Raw genomic sequence first — 18,373 nt, 5'->3', positions numbered from 1 at the left:
TGAAAGAGTCAATGAGTGATCCATGTGGACTCATCTATGGTTTGCTGCTCCACTCCTCATTGAAAATCAGCTTGTAAGAATACCCTCTATGTTTCAGTGATTGGCAATTCATCACCCAAGGACAAAGTTTGGTGATGTTATCCATAGAGGGAAAATGGGTGATGTCGTTTTTCTTAGGTAACAGGAGTTAAAGCAGTTTATAAATGTGTAGGAAATTAGGCTGCTACTTCTTGTTCTCAGTCACAGAGTGATTATAATACTTTGCATTTAGGCCACAGTAGTTTTTAAAGGGTTTTTGTACATATTATATAGCTGAGCATTTCTGGGCGAAGAGGACCTTGAATGATGACAAGAAAAGTATTATACAGGGAGACATTGATGGACTATGGATGGATGCCATTGTTTGAGCTCCTTGGGTTTAGGTGTGCAAACTAAGACTGAGATGTTATGTTATATGCCAAAGTCACACAGTAAGTGGTTAAGCCATCTAGGAACTGACTTGCTCTTCATTCCCCCCTTAAATCTTTCAAACTTTTTCTCCTTTTCTGCTTTATCTGCCATAGAGCATGGAAAAGTAGACCTTGTTTACTATTGGCTACCACAGTAAATGTATTTATGCAGTTTTGCTGTCACTGCTTAGGACTTGCTGAAAGAAGCACATGACATTTCAGACATTGGACAGGGCAAACCTATTAATATAAAGGATGCTTCTGGGGAAAATCTGAGCTGAGCATCCCCACTCCTTTCTCTTATAGATGTAGCACCATCCAGTTGTGTTGGTGTACAATGCTCTGTCTTAAGGTGTCTCCAGTATTTAAATGTCAAAAGAAGGCAAACTTTGCAGATAAGATCCCACTGGCAGAAATAGACTTTCCTTTGTATTAGAATGTAGTAGTAATTGTTTTTTATATAAATACTATATGTAATTATATAAAATGCACACATTTTGCTCATTGTTATCCATGAAACTTGCCAGAGTAAGTGACTAAGGCCAAGAAATGGCATAGAAGACTAATTGCAGTATGAAACTTGAAACTTTGGCATAATTTTCAGTGTCTAGAGGTCAGTATTTTTCAAAAATGCATTAGTGGATTGTTAGTGGATTGTGAAATAGATTAGGGGGTTGTCATTGCATAAGACAATAGTAGAGTATTTTGCATGATAAAGGATACATTTTTTGGTGAAACTTCTTTCACTTATATATACACATTCTTATGAGTATGCACCGGCTCTCCATGTAAACACTTTTCTTCTGGGATTTAGTTTGCTTAACTGATCAAATTCAGACTTCTCTTTACCTCTATATGCCTTTTTCTCTGTTTTCACTACATCTGTACTGTGTCTTGCTTTTATAAATTATGCACCTGTGCCATTCAGTCTCTCAGTCTTATTGTCTTCTGGATCAAATTCTGATCATCTGTCTTCAGACCAGTGTTGGTATTGATTGCTTAGCTCACTTTCACCTTCATATTTGAGAAAGATTCTAGCCTTAAAAAAAAATCATATCCTTTTGGTCCTCACTCCTGGTACCTTCAGGAACTCAGGATTTCCAATCACATACACACATAGGAACTAGAGTTTTAGCCTACCTTTCCATTACTTTATACATTTACATGTACAATTTATGTGCAAGTGACATAAATTGTACATGTAAATGTATAAAGGTTAGAGGAAACAAACAGTGTGACTAGAATAAAGACAGTTCAGCTACACCACATCTGAAGTGCAAAGCAGAGTAGTATCACTTGTGCCTTAAGAAAAAGAAGACGTTTTTGTGGAGAAACGTTATTTGAGGTGGACCTCGAAGCATGGATAGATATTTTTTTAAACCAAATGATCACTGAGATGATTAGGAAAAGGCCCCTCCAAGTGCAAAGGCAAAATGGGAAAGTTTATTTGTGATCAGGGAGTTAATGTAAGGATGGAATTGAAAATAAGCCGGAAAGGTTTGTTGGAGGCAAATTGGGGATGCTTTTGAATGCCAGTTAGATGTTTTACTCTTCTCAGGGTTGCCGTTGACGTTTTTGATCACAAGAATAACATGTTCAGATAGAAAATGCCAACAAAGGCCTGTCATAACCTGTTATCATCAGGTACACCAAACTTTTGGTTTCAGAAATATTTAGTAATGAGGTAGTATTATACTTTAAATATTAGAGTTCACTAAAATGCATCTTGGTTATTGAAACTTCTTAACTGGTTGATGTGTTACATGTTTGGACATGTTCATCCTGCTGAATGGGAAGTTATTTTTAAAAAGATCTTCTAAAACTGAGAAAACATACTACATGAGTCAGTAATTCTTTGAGATTAATTAGATTATGTTTAGATCCTCAAAATTGGATAATACTACCACTTGTTTGCTGATACGAAAACTAGGGCTTTGAATAAGCTAATGTTTAATCTCTAAAATTTCTGTGCTTTTAAATGCAAATCCACAGAAAAACAAACTATTGTACAGGTTAGAAACCTCAGTGTAGATAATTCTAATTTGATTTGGGAAAACCAAAGCAGAAAAAATAATTTCTGGAATCTTTTAGAGTTTCCTGATGCGGTAGTAATACATGGGTATACTTTCCCCGATTATCCTTACCTGAAATAGGGGTTTGTGTTCATAACCATATGCAGAAACCACATTTGCTTTCTGGGGTCATTCAGATGTGGCTTTAGAAATTCATTTAACTGAAGCTGGGATCTAGGACAAACCTTGTGCTAAAGTTTCAAGGTTTCAAGCAAATTAAATGTTACTCTTGAGATTATCAGATTGATTTATTTTTTGGCTTTTAATTGTAACATCTCTTTTGGGTCTATGAATGTGGATACATTTTTCAGAACTTGCAAAATGTGTTATTTTTTCTGTGTGTAGAACGTTAACCTATTTTTAGTTAAATCTTTTTTTATTGTTGATTAGTTTGTCAGTGGATCAAATTCTTCAAATGTACCATCTCTATAAAATAACATAAAGAAAAACATGGAAAATGCTTTATAAATCTATTCCTTGATATTCTTGATGCACTGGTAACATAGTTTTCATTGGTGGGTATTGGGTTGAGTAGATTTTTATGTATCCTGTACTGCTGTTTTGTGCTGTAGAGCAAAGATCGAGCTCTACAGGGAAAAGGTCTCTTTGGGTATTGGTTCGTTTTACACTAAAAGAATGGATTTCTCAGCTTTTTTATGCTAAAATATAGGCTGGGAAGTTTTAATTTTAAAACATTACAAATATGGAAGATAATTTTGAAAATTACAATTTTTCAGCATTATAAACTGACATAGTACTCTGAAGTTGGGATCATTGATTATCTTTTGATGGACAAACGGCTGTTACTATCATTTTTGAAATAAATCCAAGTCTTATCGCCTTTGAGACTAGATTTAAACTTGTGCCTTATGCCTCTTCTGTCATTGGAATCAAGACAACTTTTAGACTAGCTGTGTGCTGCTGTTTAGTTACAGCAATTTTTTTCACTCAAATTAAAGTAATTGCATTTTATAAATATTAAGACATTTGTGCCTGTTTTCCTAAAAACAAAGCTAGAATGTGAAAGGAAAGATGAAGTGGAAGGGGGGATGGTGGGCTGCTTACTAATAGGTATGGGTCTGTCATCTCTTTGCTTGGGATTGGAACATTGGACCTGTTAACAGAATATCAAGAGCATACCAGGTTGTTCTATTGTATTTGACACCTTCCTTCCAGGGAAGTAGGAGATGGGGGGCGAGAATTATGAGCTCTTCTGTTGGATTGATTTTTTTTTTTCCTCTAAGTAGTGAGAAAGTGAGAATCCTACCTCCACTTTTTTTTTTTTTTAAAGTAATGTCACTTAGTAGCAATTACATTTCCTTTGTGGGTTATTGGGCATTTACATTTATGCATTAATGATGTTTCAGTGTTCTAAATACAAACTAAACATTTTTTTTTCTTTTATTTTTAGGAAAGTCCCCAGAGGAAAAAAAGGAAATCAGAACCTATAGAAACAAGTAACCAGATTGACTTGTTGGCTCTTGGTACAGCAGTTGGTAGTATTTTATTATACAGTACAGTAAAAGGAGAATTACACAGTAAATTAGTAGTAAGTATGTGTGTATGTGCTATAAAAGCTATGGCAGGGAAACTGATATATTAGAGATTTGTTAAATAAAAACTGTTTAGGATATGCAGTAGGAGTTACAGGTGCACTATGGGTGCATTTTTCTGCCCCTTGCACATTTAAAATTCTGAACATAATATTTGATCATAGCTATGGTAGGCAACATTGTTCTTATTATAGATCAGGATATGAAAAAATATTGTCTAGATTGAAAATAAGAAAGGGTGAAAAGAATTCAAAGTATCATAGAAAACTGCAGGAGGAAGTCCACCATCTCTCGGTCAGAGAACGAAGGAGATGGTTGGAATTATTGCGGAAACTCAGACCCTTGAGCTGTGTGGCTCTTCATGTAGTGCTGTCTCTTGACCAGGAGTTGGCCCCATGGACTTGGGCTCCAGAACTCTGAGGAGGGGGCTCCAGAGGGGAGAGCTCCAGCTGACTGCTAGTGTCTGAAGGGAGTTGATGAAACTGTTCTCCAAGTGCTGGAAAAATTGCATTCAGCCACTGCTAGAAAGATTGCCACTGCTGGGTTGAAGAAGCAGTGGGATGATGCAAACTGGGAGATAGGAAGGAATAAGTCTCTTGTCCCTCCAGACTTGTCTCCTGTAGCGCCCCTTATTGGTGGAGCCTCCTGGCCATCCAGCTGGCAAAGCAGAAACATGGTTTGTAGAAGTCAGCCCTGGCATTGCAGAGCAGAGAAATGAGGGTTTATCTCTGCAAGATAGTAACTTCTGACATATTTTGTTTCAGACAAGATTTATTGCAGTATGTTTTGGTGTTCACTAGATAGGAATGCTTTCTGTAGATATGAATAAATGTTTTCTTTTTTAAGTTACATCTTACCTACTTTTGAACTACATAATGTTGAAAAGTGAAAAATTTTATACCTAAATCTGTTTTTAGTTTAAGATCCTGTTTGATAGTTTATATATTTCTTGGCCTTATGCAGATGTTTAAAAAAATACATTTGGGTATTTTGTATCCTGATATTTTCTTTAAAAAAAATATTTTATTGATTTTTTACAAAGAGGAAGAGAGGGATAGAGAGTTAGAAACATCGATGAGAGAGAATCATAGATCATCCGCCTCCTGCACACCCCACCACTGGGGATGTGCCCGCAATCAATGTACATGTCCTTGACTGGAATCGAACCTGGGACCCTTCAGTCCGCAGGCCGACGCTCTATCCACTGAGCCAAACCGGTTTCCGCGTATTCTTTTTTTTTTTTTTTTTTTTTTTAAATATATTTTATTGACTTTGTACAGAGAGGAAGGGAGAGAGATAGAGCTAGAAACATCAATGAGAGAGAGTCCTCGATCAGCTGCCTCTTGCACATCCCCTACTGAGGATATGCCCGCAACCAAGGTACATGCCCTTGACCGGAATCAAACCCGGGACCTTTCAGTTCCCAAGCCGACGCTCTATCCATTGAGCCAAACCGGTTTTGGCTCAGCGTATTCTGATACCCTGTTTCCCCGAAAATAAGACAGTATTATATTAATTTTTGCTCCCAAAGATGCGCTAGATTTTATTTTCAGGGGATGTCTTATTGTTCCATGCACTAGGTCTTATTTTCGGGGAAACATGATATTTTCCATTTCATTACAACATAAACAATTTTCATATTTGTCAAGAATTATTTATAAACATTTTTAATGACTGCCTAAAATACATTAAATTGGATAGTCCCTTGCTATTACCATTTACATGGTTTCTGATATTTATTTGGGATTCTAATTTTTTTTTTTCTTACATGAATTCCCGGAATTACTAACCTGCAATTAATGAGTCAAAGGTTTTGAATATTAAGGCGTTTTTACATAATATAAAAATACTTGCTGGAAGAATTTTCCTGATTTGTACTTACATCAGCAATGGCATTATTGCCTCCATTGAATATTCACATTAAAATAGCAATAACACTAACCAGAAAACATTTGATAAGTGGTGAAAATTTCTTTTAATCTTGTGCCTCTGAGTAAGCGAGCATCTTGCCATGTTTAGAATGTTTAAAGTATCATTAATATGATACCTAAGACCCAAGGGAACATTTAGTGTTTGCCTGAAAAGAACAGTGATTTCTTTATTGAGACAGTTTTGGCACCTTTTAAAAAGGATTTTCAATGATAATTTTGACTGGCCATGATTTTTACCTAAAATGTTGACTTTAAACTCTTAGGATTGGGCTATTCACTCTAGCGTCACAATTTTTTTTTTTTGCCACTATATGAAGAATGTACCATGCTTTATGTTGGCATACCTGTTAAAAGCAGTGGCAGTTAGGATTAGGATCCTTTAACTTAGCATGTAGAAGTATGTTTTTCCAGCAGAGAAGGGAAGGTTAACATTTGATGACATTATGGGTGATTTATCTCATTTTTTATGTTAGAAACGGATAGATGTAGGTGTTTTTAGTTTGACCCAAGCCTAATGTTTTAGTTAACTGTTTAGTGATGATTCCAGGATGCATATGAGATTATTTTTCCTTTAATCTCTCTTTTTTTTTTTTTTTTTTTTTTTATTTTACAGAGTGGTGGACATGACAACAAAGTCAATTGCATACAGTGGCATCAAGACAATGGCTGTTTGTATAGTTGTTCAGATGATAAACATATTGTGGAATGGAATACACAGACGTGCAAAGTAAAGTGGTGAGTAACATTGATGGTTCTGTAGTATTGGAGGATTGACTTGGAGATACATTAGAATTTGACAAATGAAGACTGATTTTTAAAATTTCCCCCCCAAGATTGTATTCTTGCTATAAGTAAAATTTGATATTGGGCATAGTGGGGAATGTTGACACTAACAGGACTATAGACTCTTCTCAAGGAACTTAAAAATATATATTTTTATTGATTTCAGAGAGGTAGGGAGAGAGAAAAACATCCATGAAAGAATCATTGATCACTGCCTCCTGCACCCCCCCTACTGGTGTGTAATAAAGTAATCAAAACAATGCTCTGGAAAAAAGTAATCTGTCACTGGTGTCTAGAATATATTGGAACAAGCTGGTTTGAGGGAATTAACTGTGCATTTGCTTAGGTTTGTATATACTTGTCATTTCATTCTCACTTCTGTAGTAGTATAATTCTCAGTTATTTTTAGACATTAGTTTTATTATTTATTGGAGGCTTTCCTCCAACTACATTTATTTTTTTGAAGACTTCTGCCTTGGAGGGTCTGCTGAACAGTTGTCCTGAGATTTCCTTTTTCCATCATCTTGAAAAGTAGCCTCTATTTCCTAAATTCCATGTTTCATTGTTGGTTTGCTCTTTTTTCTTTTTCATAAAACCAAGTTTATTTATTTTTTTCTTTTTTTTAATTGTCTAAAGTTTTACATATGTGTTCCCCCTTCCCCCCATTGACTCCCTGCCATTCCCACCTCGGGCAAGCCCCCACTGCCCCAGTGTCTGTGTCCATTGGTTATGCTGATATGCATGCATACAAGTCCTTGGGTTGCTCTCTAACCCCTCTCCCGTGCCATTTGTCTCTGGATCTATTCTTGTTCATCAAATTATGTTGATCATTATATCCCACATATGAGTGAGATCATGTGATATTTGTCTTCTCCAACTGGTTTATTTCACTTAGCACGATGCTCTCCAGTTCCACCCATGCTGTTGCAAATGGTAAAAGTTCCTTCTTTTTTATAGCGTCATAGTATTCCATTGTGTAGATGTACCTGTCTTTTAATCCACTCATCTGATGGGCACTTAGGTTGTGTCCAAATCTTTGCTATTGTAAATTGTGCTACTATGAACATAGGGGTGCTTATATCCTTTCTGATTGTTGTTTCTGGTTTCTTGGATATAGTCCTGGATTACTAGGTCAAATGGGACTTTCATTTTTAACTTTTTGAGGAAACTCCATACTGTCTTCCACAGTGGCAGCACCAGTACTCTGCATCCTTGCCAGAATTTGTTGTTTGTTGATTTGTTGATAACCATTCAGACAGGTATGAGGTATCTCGTTGTTTTGATTTACATCTCTCAGATGATTAGTGACTTTGAGCTTATTTTCATATACCTCCGGGCCTTCTGTATGTCCTCTTTTGAAAAGTGTCTATTTATTTAGATCCTTTGCCCATTTTTTGATTGGATCTTTTATCTTCCTTTCGTTCTCTATAAGTTTTGGAGATTAAACCCTTATCGGAAATATCATTGATGAATATGTTCTCCCATGCAATGGGCTTGTTTTTTTGTTGATGGTTTCTTTTGCTGTGCAGAAGCTTTTTATTTTGATGTAGTCTCATTTGTTTATTTTCTCCTTAGTCTCCATTGCACTAGAGATGTGTCGGTACATGTCTGCTATTGCTGCCTTTGGAGTTTTGTAGGATTTTTATGGTTTCCTGTTTTACATTTAAGTTCTTTAGCCATTTTGAGTTTATTTTTTTGTTTAGTGTAAGTTGGTAATCTAGTTTTTTGTTGCTGTTGTTGTTTTTTGCATGTATCTGACCAAATTTCCCAGCACCATTTATTGAAGAGACCGTCTTGACTCCATTGTATGCTCTTGCCTCCTTTGTCAAATATTAATTAAGCATAGTGGTTTGGGTTGATTTCTGGATTCTCTCTTCTGTTCCATTGGTTTATATGTGTGTTCTTATGCCAGTACAACGCAGTTGTGAGAACTGTGGCATTGTAGTATAGCTTGATATCCGGCATTGAATTTCCTCCAACTTGTTCTTCTTTCTCAGGATTGCCGTGGCCATCCGGGTTCTTTTTGCTCCTTATGGTGAAGCTTACTAAGAAAGGGTGCAGGGATGGTAAATTTATTGAAATTTTGCTGGCTCATGAGAGTCATTATTCTAGCCTCACAGTTGATTCATAGTTTTAGGATAAGTAATTTTTAAAATTTATTTTTTTATATATATATTTTTAATTTCAGAGAGGAAGGGAGAGGTTGAGAGAGAAACATCAATTATGAGAGAGAATCATTGATAGGCTGCCTTCTGCACGCCCCCCACCGGGGATTGAGCCCACAACCTGGGCATGTGCCCTGACAGGGAATCAAACCAGTGACTTCTTGGTTCCTGGGTCGAAGCTCAACTGCTGAGCTACACCTGGCTGGGTGAGGACAAGTAATTTTAAGTTGGAAATAATTTTCCCTCAGGATTTTGAGCATTGGTTTATTGGTTTTAATTATCCTTAGTACTCTAAAATATCCTGAGATTTTTGTTGTTGTTAGTCATTAAATTATATTGGAATTTGAGGCACCATTTAGCCTGGAAATCTGTATTCTTCAATTTTCTTATACTATATTTGTCCCCTCTGTGGTTTTCTTGTTATTGTTTTTTTCAATCATTCTCTTGAACTCACTGTTGTTTAGATTTTATATCTCCTGGACTGCTTTAAGATTTATATTTCTTTTTCTCTCTCTTATTTTTTCTCTTTTGTCTTTCTCTTCTGTTAGCTGGTGAATTTTTTCAATTTTATCTTCCAAATCTTTTATTGAATTTTTAAATTTACCATATTTTTTAACTTACAGGAACTATTTTTTGTTTTCTGAAATTTTTTGTTGCATCATGCTCCTTTTATGCACTTATTATATTCTAACTCTAAAGAAATTAGTTATAGGATTTAAAGTTTATTTCTTTTGTCCCTTGTGTCTTGTTTGATTTCAATCTGTCTTTAACATTAAAGGCATTTTTAAATGAGTGCAGGTCTTCGGCTGGCTGTTGCTTTTGAAAATGAAACATTAAAAACCTTAATCGAAGGACTGTGTGTGTTCTGTGGCTCAGTTGTTGGGCTTCGTTTGTAGAATGATTGGGTGGCCTTCAGATTTCAGTATGGGTCACTCCTCTGGAACCAACCACATTTCCCAGAGTGGAGTCTTCTGATCTAGTGCTTTTCAAGCTCTACTGTGCATATACAGTACTTGTGCATACAGACCTGATTTCGTAGGTCTAGTTTGGGGCTTGGAAATATGTAATTCTAACAGATTCTCAGGTAATGCTAATATAGGAGGGTTACACTTAGGCTTGTAAAGCTTTTAATGGAGAACGGGTGGAGGAAGTGGTGGTGATATTAGCTCTGTGCTGGCATTTTCTTTTTAAAAAAAGTATATTTCTATTAATTTCAGAGAAGAAGGGCAAGGGAGAGAAAGATAGAAACATAAATGGTGAGAGAGAATCATTTATCTGCAGCCTCCTGCATGCCCTGCACTGGGGATTGAGCCCCCAACCTGGGCATATGCCCTGATGGGGAGTTGAACCATAACTTTCTGATTCATAGGTTGAAACTCAACCACTGAGCCACACTGGTGGGGCTAATATATCTATTTGACATTTTTTTCTAGCCTTTTGCTTTTATTTTATCACTTATTTAGTGGTACAGATATAAATCAGGTCATTGTTTTTCCCTCTATGATTTCTGGTTTATAATTGCTCTGGAAAAATCTGTCCTAATCCCAGGATTATAAAGTTGGTTCTATATATTTTTTACTAAGTCTTATGTGCATATAGTATGAGGTAGGAGTTTTAAGTTTTTTTCAAATAAGTAATTTGACATTCCAATGTGATTGGTAGAGCAATACATTTTCTTTCACTTTTGAGTTAACCTCTTTTGGTCATAAGTTTGCTACTGTTATTTCTTGATTTATAAGTGAATAGTTAAGCTCCCTGCTGCCTATTACAGTATTATTGTGTGCAGCAAACTGCAAAGACTGTTAGTAATTCTATTTGAAGTATTAAAAAGGAGTAATCTACAAATAACTTATTTTACCCTATCAGATGGGGCTCATCTATGTGGATTTGGGGTGACATAACCTTTTTGGTTGAGGAATCATTTGTATTATTAGGCAAATTAAAAGTGAGCTCTCCAGCCCAGCTGGCGTGGCTCTGTGGTTGAGTATTAACATGAACCAGGAGGTCATGGTTCCCTTCCTTGTCAGGGCACTTGCCCAAAGGTGCGGGCTCAATCCCCAATAGAAGGCATGCCGTTGGGAGTGTGGGACAGCCGATCAATGATTCTCATCATTGGTGTTTCTATGCCTCTCTCCCTCTCCCTTCCCTTCTGAAATCAATAATTATATATATATATATATATATATATATATATATATATATATATATATATATATATTTATTTTTTTTTTTTTTTTTTTTTAAAAGCCAGTTCTCCAGAGCATGTAGGAACCATTGAGGTTGGGGCGGGGAGTAGGATGGACTTGCAGAGGTCCAGCCAGCATGGTAATTTCCTGGCATTAACAAAATCCACCTCATGGATCACAGGGTATTCAACTACCCATTTTACATTCTTACATCTCTTAACCATTTCCTGATACCTTTAAAAAACCAATCTTATTAGGGAGGCTTTACCTTAGTGATATGTTCAAGGTTATGTTCAAGTGATATGTCAGGTTTCCTGACACAAGCTTTTAGGGAATGCAATTTGGCATTGAACCTTAGTTGGTATTTTTAATGTCTACTTTGTCTTTTGTTATGTTTTTGCTCTAAATAAAGTTTCCTCTGTATTGAGATATTTTTGTTTCTCTTCACTATACAGCAAATGGAAAGGTGACAACAGCAGCGTTAGTTCCCTGTGTATCAGCCCAGATGGAAAGATGTTGCTTTCAGCTGGTCGAACAATCAAACTATGGGTTTTGGAGACCAAAGAACTATACAGAGTGAGTGAATCAAATTAGTTATAAGCATAATAGTAATCTAAAGTAAGTATGGAGAAATCAGAGGTTATGGGTCATAGTATATTAATTTAAGAATACAGATTCTTGCCTGGCTGGTGTGACTCAGTGGATTGAACGTTGTCCCATGGACCAAGAGATCCCAAGTTTGAATTGAGGTCAGAGCACATACTGGGTTGCTGGCTCAATCCCCTGTAGGGGGTAGGGGGTGTGTAGAAGGCACCCGATCAGCGATTTTCTCTTTATCATTGATGGGTCTATCTCTCCCTCTCCTTTTCTCTCTATATAAAATCATTAAAAAACAAACAAACACATTCTTTATTTTTAAACATATCAAATAGTAGAATTATTAGGCAAAAGTTAGCCTCCAAATCTAGTTGGTTGGTGTTAAATATTATTATTTTTAAAATACTTTATTGATATTTTACAGAGAGGAGAGAGAAGGATAGAGAGTTAGAAACATCGATGTGAGAGAAATGTCAATCAGCTGCCTCTTGCACCCCCCCACTGGGGATGTGCCCCCAACCAAGGTACATGCCCTTGACCGGAATTGAACCAGGGACCCTTCAGTCTGCAGGCCAATGCTCTACCCACTGAGCCAAACCGGTTTTGGCAAATATTATTATTATTAAAAAATATATTTTATTGATTTTTTACAGAGAGAGAAGGGAGAGGGTTAGAGAGTTAGAAACATCGATGAGAGAGAAACATTGATCAGCTGCCTTCTGGATATGTGCCCACAACCAAGGTACATGCCCTTGACTGAAGCTCTAGCCACTGAGCCAAACTGGCTAGGGCTGTTGGTGTTAAATATTAAATAGGTTATACATGTCCACTTCACATACATTGGAAAAAGGAATAGACCAAATGAGTGGAATTACAATTAAAAATCTTTTACTCTATTATGCAGTGATTTAGTGATTTTGATTTCTAGCTTGCATTCAGCCTTTGGTCCATTTAAAGTATTTAACTGAAGATTAGTATTAGATGTGAGTGTTCTCAGGGGTTACTGAACTTGTGGTGCTGTGATGATGCCTTAAAATTGTGGTTTCGACTCACTGAGAGTAAATGAAGACCTACAATTCCTTGGCTGTGTCTGAGCACCTTTTCAGTCCTTTAATAATTGATAGAATTTAGTCGATCTTTAACTCAAAAATGGCAGAACCACAGGTAGTGGAGTACTGTCGTGGGAGCTAAAAGGAACATCTTAATTTTTATTATTTTCTGTTGGACTTTTTAAAAGAAGTGATAATATAGCACGAGTAAACTTAGTTCTTAGAATTAAATTTGTTAACTTTAGTCTGGAGCTCTGGTTTCAGATATGTCTTATGATACATATGGACTCTTTTTTACTGGTTTATATCCTCTGATAAACATGTAATTTTTTTAGCACTTCACGGGACATGCAACGCCAGTTTCATCACTTAGGTTCACTACTATCAGACCTCCTAATGAGAGCCAGCCATTTGATGGGATTTCAGGTCTTTACTTTCTATCTGGAGCAGTACATGACCGGTTACTTAATGTATGGTACGTAATCTTTTGGCTTTGCCTTGAAAGAATCTATCACAGCTTATGTGGTTAATATAAATGATGAATATGAGACTGACTTTATTATAATGTTAGCTTTATATTGACTTATAATGAAGAATTGAGCCTGCCTTAAACTGACCTATATAAAAAAAATTTAAGAGCACTGTATAATAAAACTTCCTCCGTTCGTTAGAGATGTAGTGGGCTCAATATTTTTATTAGTGGGCAATTTAAAAAAATAACCTTTAAAAATTTTTAGGAAAATCTTAGTTTGTTGAAATAGATGACTTCTGGGTTAGTACAATAATGTTTATTTGTAGATGATTTACTGAGGACATTAAACTACTTGGCTATGTTTTTGAAACTACTTTTAAAAGTAAAAATTAATTTTGTATTAAAGTGCCATCAAAAAGTTTTCAAATTTAAGAAATATGTAAAATTTATTGGATTTTATAGCATCATCTGGCTGTTCATGGACAAAATAAATAGAGATTTAAAATATAGAAGTTTTTCATTCTTGTAATCAGTTGAGTTTTCTTGGCCATAGAAAGTTACTATTTATATCAAGTAATATTCAGATATAAGTGGGGCTCCTTAAATTATGTGTTCCTTAAAGTTGTATGCGGAAAGGATCATGAGGCCACTCTGTTTACCTTCAAACCATCAGCTAAGCTGTGGTTTCTAATTATATTTCAGTCAGATTACATTGGTTTTCTTTTCTTTTTATTTTTTAAATGTTTTTACTGATTTTTCGCCAGAAAGGATGGGAGAGATATAGATAGAAACATTAATGAGAGAGAAACACCAACTGGGGCATGTGCCCTGACTAGTAAGCCTAAAATTCCCTGATAATTACCATTGAAAGATTCATTTATATAAGGAAATAACATTTAAGGGTTTTTGCTGAATGAAGATTTTTAAAACTTTTATATAAGTCTTCTATCGTTAGGCTAAGATAGCAGTTTCTTCTATAAATAGTGGTCTGATGGCAGTAATTTTGAACATGTCTAGTATGAATGTCCAGGTTAGAATGAATCTTGTTTGAAAAACTTAGAATTTGTCAAATCAACTCTCTTAATTTTCTTGTATCAATTTAATGAGCACCATTTAGTGATACTGAACTGAAATAAAAGGCAGAGCATAGCCTTGTTTATCCTCGTGAGTGGTGGGCAAAATCATTTTTTCACTGCCAGTACGCATAACTGTTAAAGACCATGAAAGCTCCACAGATATTGAGTTTGAGATTTACAAATAAATTTTAGCAAGTAGGTGAATTCTCAAATCATGAGGATCATTTGTACACGCACACACACTACTGGACTCTCAGTTTTGCTATGATGTTATTCTTGGATTAACCTTTAGATTCAGTGCAAACCTAGTCAAAATCCCAGCAGACTCAAGTAGAAATTAACAATGTGATTTTAAAATTCACATGGAAATGGACATAGCCAAAACAAATTTGGAAAAGAAGAAAAATGTTAGTGGACTCATCTGATTTTAAGACTTGTCATGCTACAGTAATGAAGACAACGTGGCATTAACATCAATCAAAATAAACAGATAGGAAAAGAATACGAGAATGTTATCTGTTGTTTAAATCTGCCAGAAATGCATTAATGCTTTCTCTTTTCCCAGATAATCATGTTATACAGTAGTGATACAAGTGCTTCTCTTTATTTCGATTTTTAGTTATCTTATTAGTTTTCAAAAGATGAAAAACAATTGGGAATCTAATGGTGTGACTACTTTTTGGTGTTTGCCTTTAAAAAAATTGTTTTACTTCCTAATCATCAGTTTTGTTATCTAGGCAAGTCCGGTCAGAAAACAAACAGAAGAATGCAGTGATGTCTTTCACAGTTACAGATGAACCTATCTATATTGACTTGACTTTGTCAGAAAACAAAGAAGAGGTAAATGGCTCAAGTTTTGAGGATTTGTTTTCTGATTTTACAAATATTTTTAAAATTGGGGTTTTGATGATTTAATGAAATAGGAAAAGAGGGGGAGGAAGAATGAAATATGACAAAAATCTTAGATGGTTTGAAATAACAATTAGGCCACTGTTCAGCTCTCCTGAGAGGAAGGGACCAGTGGCACCTTCAGCAATCCGGACTATTACAGTTTCCTGTTGTCAGCTTTTGGATTTATCGAACCTCCAAGCTGCATTCTCCTTGACTGTGTTATCTTCTTGGCTAAAAACTTTTATTTATAAGCTTGACAACAACTTGAATTGTTATTTTGAAAACAGTAATTATTTTTAAATGCAACAACTGTGCATTCTTGCTGTTCTAACTTTTTCTCTGGAGTTTTGTAAGTGTAGTGTTAAAGTAACTGTCCGTTAGGGTAAACTGAAGTTTATTTATGACTCTTTTTTTTCTTTTAGCCCGTTAAATTAGCTGTTGTTTGCAGAGATGGTCAAGTTCACCTTTTTGAACACATATTAAATGGGTAAGTAAGAATTTTCTTAAGTCAGAAATTTATTTCCCTTTCCTGGCTGTTATTTCTCTATACCTTCACTCTAATATTATTTGCGTTTTCAGTTAGATTGTTTTGAAAGCATCCTTAATTCTTAATCCATGTGACTACATACATTCCCAGAGAGAACTAAAGATTTTGGCATTGTGAATCATTTCTTCATGTTTGTGGTTAGGAGAATGGCTTTCTTTGATGCACACTTAGTACCAATAAATGTTGGTAGTTCTAAAGATAAATTTTAAAAGAAAGTGGTTTAGTTGTAGAGTTTTGTTTGTGAACTTTTGGTGAAGCCTTAATTTTTAACTCTGATAGTACTTTCCCTCACCACACATGTGGATCCGTGAAGCATGGCGATGTTAGTGTTTGGTGGACAGAGGGGAGTGTTATTGGTAGGCTGTATAGTAGTCAGATTAAGGGTCAGTAAATTATGGGCTGGAGGCCTTTTCCAATAGAGACCACATGTGGCCTCCCAGAACTAACATACTAATATTTACTGCCTGGTTCTTTACAGAATGTTTGCCACCCTCTGCCATACACTAAACATGGTTGGAACTCAATCATGTACATAATTATACTAAACTTTAAAATAGTTTCAGCTTTTTATTGTCAGTTGATATTTCCTTTTATAATCCTTGGATAGTAATTTGTTTAAATATAAACTATTTGTGAAAGCATATACACTTATTTTAAAACATTCAGTATGCAGAGATAATTATAACCCAAGTCTCTGTGTATTGAATTCTACTCTCTAGAGGTAATTGTTAATAACTTGATGCCTTAATTTACATAGTCATGTATACATGGACTGTATCACTGAGGGCCCAGAAGTAGTATGCCATGGTGAGGACTTGGGCATTTCTCCTTGGGCTATAGTAAGTAAGCCATTGCAGGATTTTAAGCAGTATAAGTGGGGTTTTACAGTTTTAAAACGTAAGTTTTGAGTCATTCTGTTTGATGTGTTGAAAATTGACTATAGAGGTGTAAAGGGCAAAGCAGAGGTCAAAAATCCTAAATAGAAATTGCTTTGGAGTCTGGGAAGGGTGGATTGGAAAGATGGATAGTGGCATGCTTACAATTGAGATTATGGTGGTGGGGTGGGAGGGGTGTTAAGATGATTGGTGATATGATGTCTGTGATGTGAGAGTGAGTGGCTGAGATGCAGTTAAGGGCAGAGTTGTTGGAGGTAGGAAGGTTAGGGAACTGAGAGGACAGTGTCAGAGGAGCATTGACCTGCATGCTAAATATAGAAACCACTAAGAGGCATTCCTCAGGAGTGGTGGTGGACAGAACGACAGGAGCCACTAAAATCTTTTAAGAAATGAGGGAGAGTGACCCAGAGGGCTTTGGATGGTGGCAGGAGGGGGAGGTACTTGGTATCTCGTGACAACAGTTTCAAAGATTTTAGAGGTGAAGGAGGGAGAGGGACTATTTGTTGTCTTGGAGTGTTTTTTAAAGAACAAGGAGCATGTTAAATTATGTCCAAGCCCCTGGCACAAAGAGTGTTGGAGAGCAAACAGCTACAGCTTTGTGAAGTGAGCTAGCGTAGAGAAAGAAGGTGAAGAGATCTCTTAAGAGAAGACTCTGAGGATATAGTTTTGTTGATTATATTTTGCTGATAATTTTTTTCTTGGAACTATGTTGCTGAAATCCTGGTGAGGCTTTTAATATTATAGTTGGGAGTAATTAGAGTTGGGGCTGATTAGGGCGTGTCCATAGCCATTTGGGACTAAAGCTCAGGGTGATGATAGAGCCCGTGGGAGCTTGGGCCTCCTGTGGGGGTTGACAAGTCGGATAGAAGGGCAGGTGGGCTGAAGGAAGTACTTGGTGGTGAGGTCTTGAGTGTTGGGTAGGGCTGGGGATAGTCCTGACAGGTGCTCTGGGGACCCTGTTGTGTGAAGGCTAGAGGAGGGTCACATTTCATGCCAACTTCAAAGATAATATGAGATGTTATTGCTAATATTCTAATTTATTGTTTTTATTTCTAGATACTGCAAAAAGCCTTTTACTTCAAACTGCACAATTCAGATAGCGACACCTGGGAAAGGCAAGAAATCAACACCAAAACCCATCCCTATTCTAGCGGCAGGTTTTTGCTCAGACAAAAATTCCTTGTTGCTTGTATATGGCAATTGGTTTCAGCCCACCATTGAGCGAGTGGTACGTAGATGCTACTCTGGAGTAAAGCAGTAACAACATGTCTATGGAAAACAATGATTTTTAAATGATACATTGGTCTCTTATTGGAATACTTAAAAAGAACCTTTCACTGGGTGGTTTATTTTCATTTGTGTGAACTGTAATTTTCATAATGAGCATATCTAAAATATTTCAGTGCTTAGTTAATATAAAACATTAGAGATGTTTGATGCTTCCTCCTCCTCTGTTTGGTGTGCTACAGCTTTGAAATCTGGTGTCTCTTTTACACTTAAAAGCATATAAGTTTGGTCTATCCATGTTTAAAATGCTTGGTAGCCACACATTTGTAGTGGCTTTCAATACACACACACACACACATATTATTGATTTCAGAGTGGAAGGGAGAGAGAAACATCAGTGATGGGAGAGAATCACCAATTGGCTGCCTCCTACATGCCCCCTGCTGAGGATCGAGCTCACAACCCAGGCATGTGTCCTT

General features: G+C 36.2%; 1 protein-coding gene and 1 non-coding gene across 2 annotated transcripts in view; both read left to right on the top strand.

Annotated features, from left to right (window-relative positions):
• The window catches only part of WDR43 (WD repeat domain 43), a 36,119-nt gene that overhangs the window by 1,939 nt on the left and 15,807 nt on the right, over positions 1–18,373 (top strand). The window contains exons 2-8 of the mRNA XM_036434878.2: positions 3,933–4,070; positions 6,619–6,740; positions 11,595–11,715; positions 13,121–13,260; positions 15,071–15,173; positions 15,647–15,711; positions 17,724–17,895. Of these exons, the coding sequence (XP_036290771.1) occupies positions 3,933–4,070; positions 6,619–6,740; positions 11,595–11,715; positions 13,121–13,260; positions 15,071–15,173; positions 15,647–15,711; positions 17,724–17,895 (861 nt within the window). The remainder of the gene's footprint in view (positions 1–3,932; positions 4,071–6,618; positions 6,741–11,594; positions 11,716–13,120; positions 13,261–15,070; positions 15,174–15,646; positions 15,712–17,723; positions 17,896–18,373) is intronic.
• Positions 12,751–12,834, top strand: LOC118717851. The gene has a single exon (XR_004987614.1). It is a non-coding gene; the product is annotated as a small nucleolar RNA SNORD53/SNORD92 (small nucleolar RNA).

The sequence above is a fragment of the Pipistrellus kuhlii genome, unplaced genomic scaffold, assembly GCF_014108245.1.
Source record: "Pipistrellus kuhlii isolate mPipKuh1 unplaced genomic scaffold, mPipKuh1.p scaffold_m20_p_13, whole genome shotgun sequence".
Lineage (NCBI taxonomy): Eukaryota > Metazoa > Chordata > Mammalia > Chiroptera > Vespertilionidae > Pipistrellus > Pipistrellus kuhlii.
This window is presented reverse-complemented; position numbering and strand designations above follow the sequence as displayed.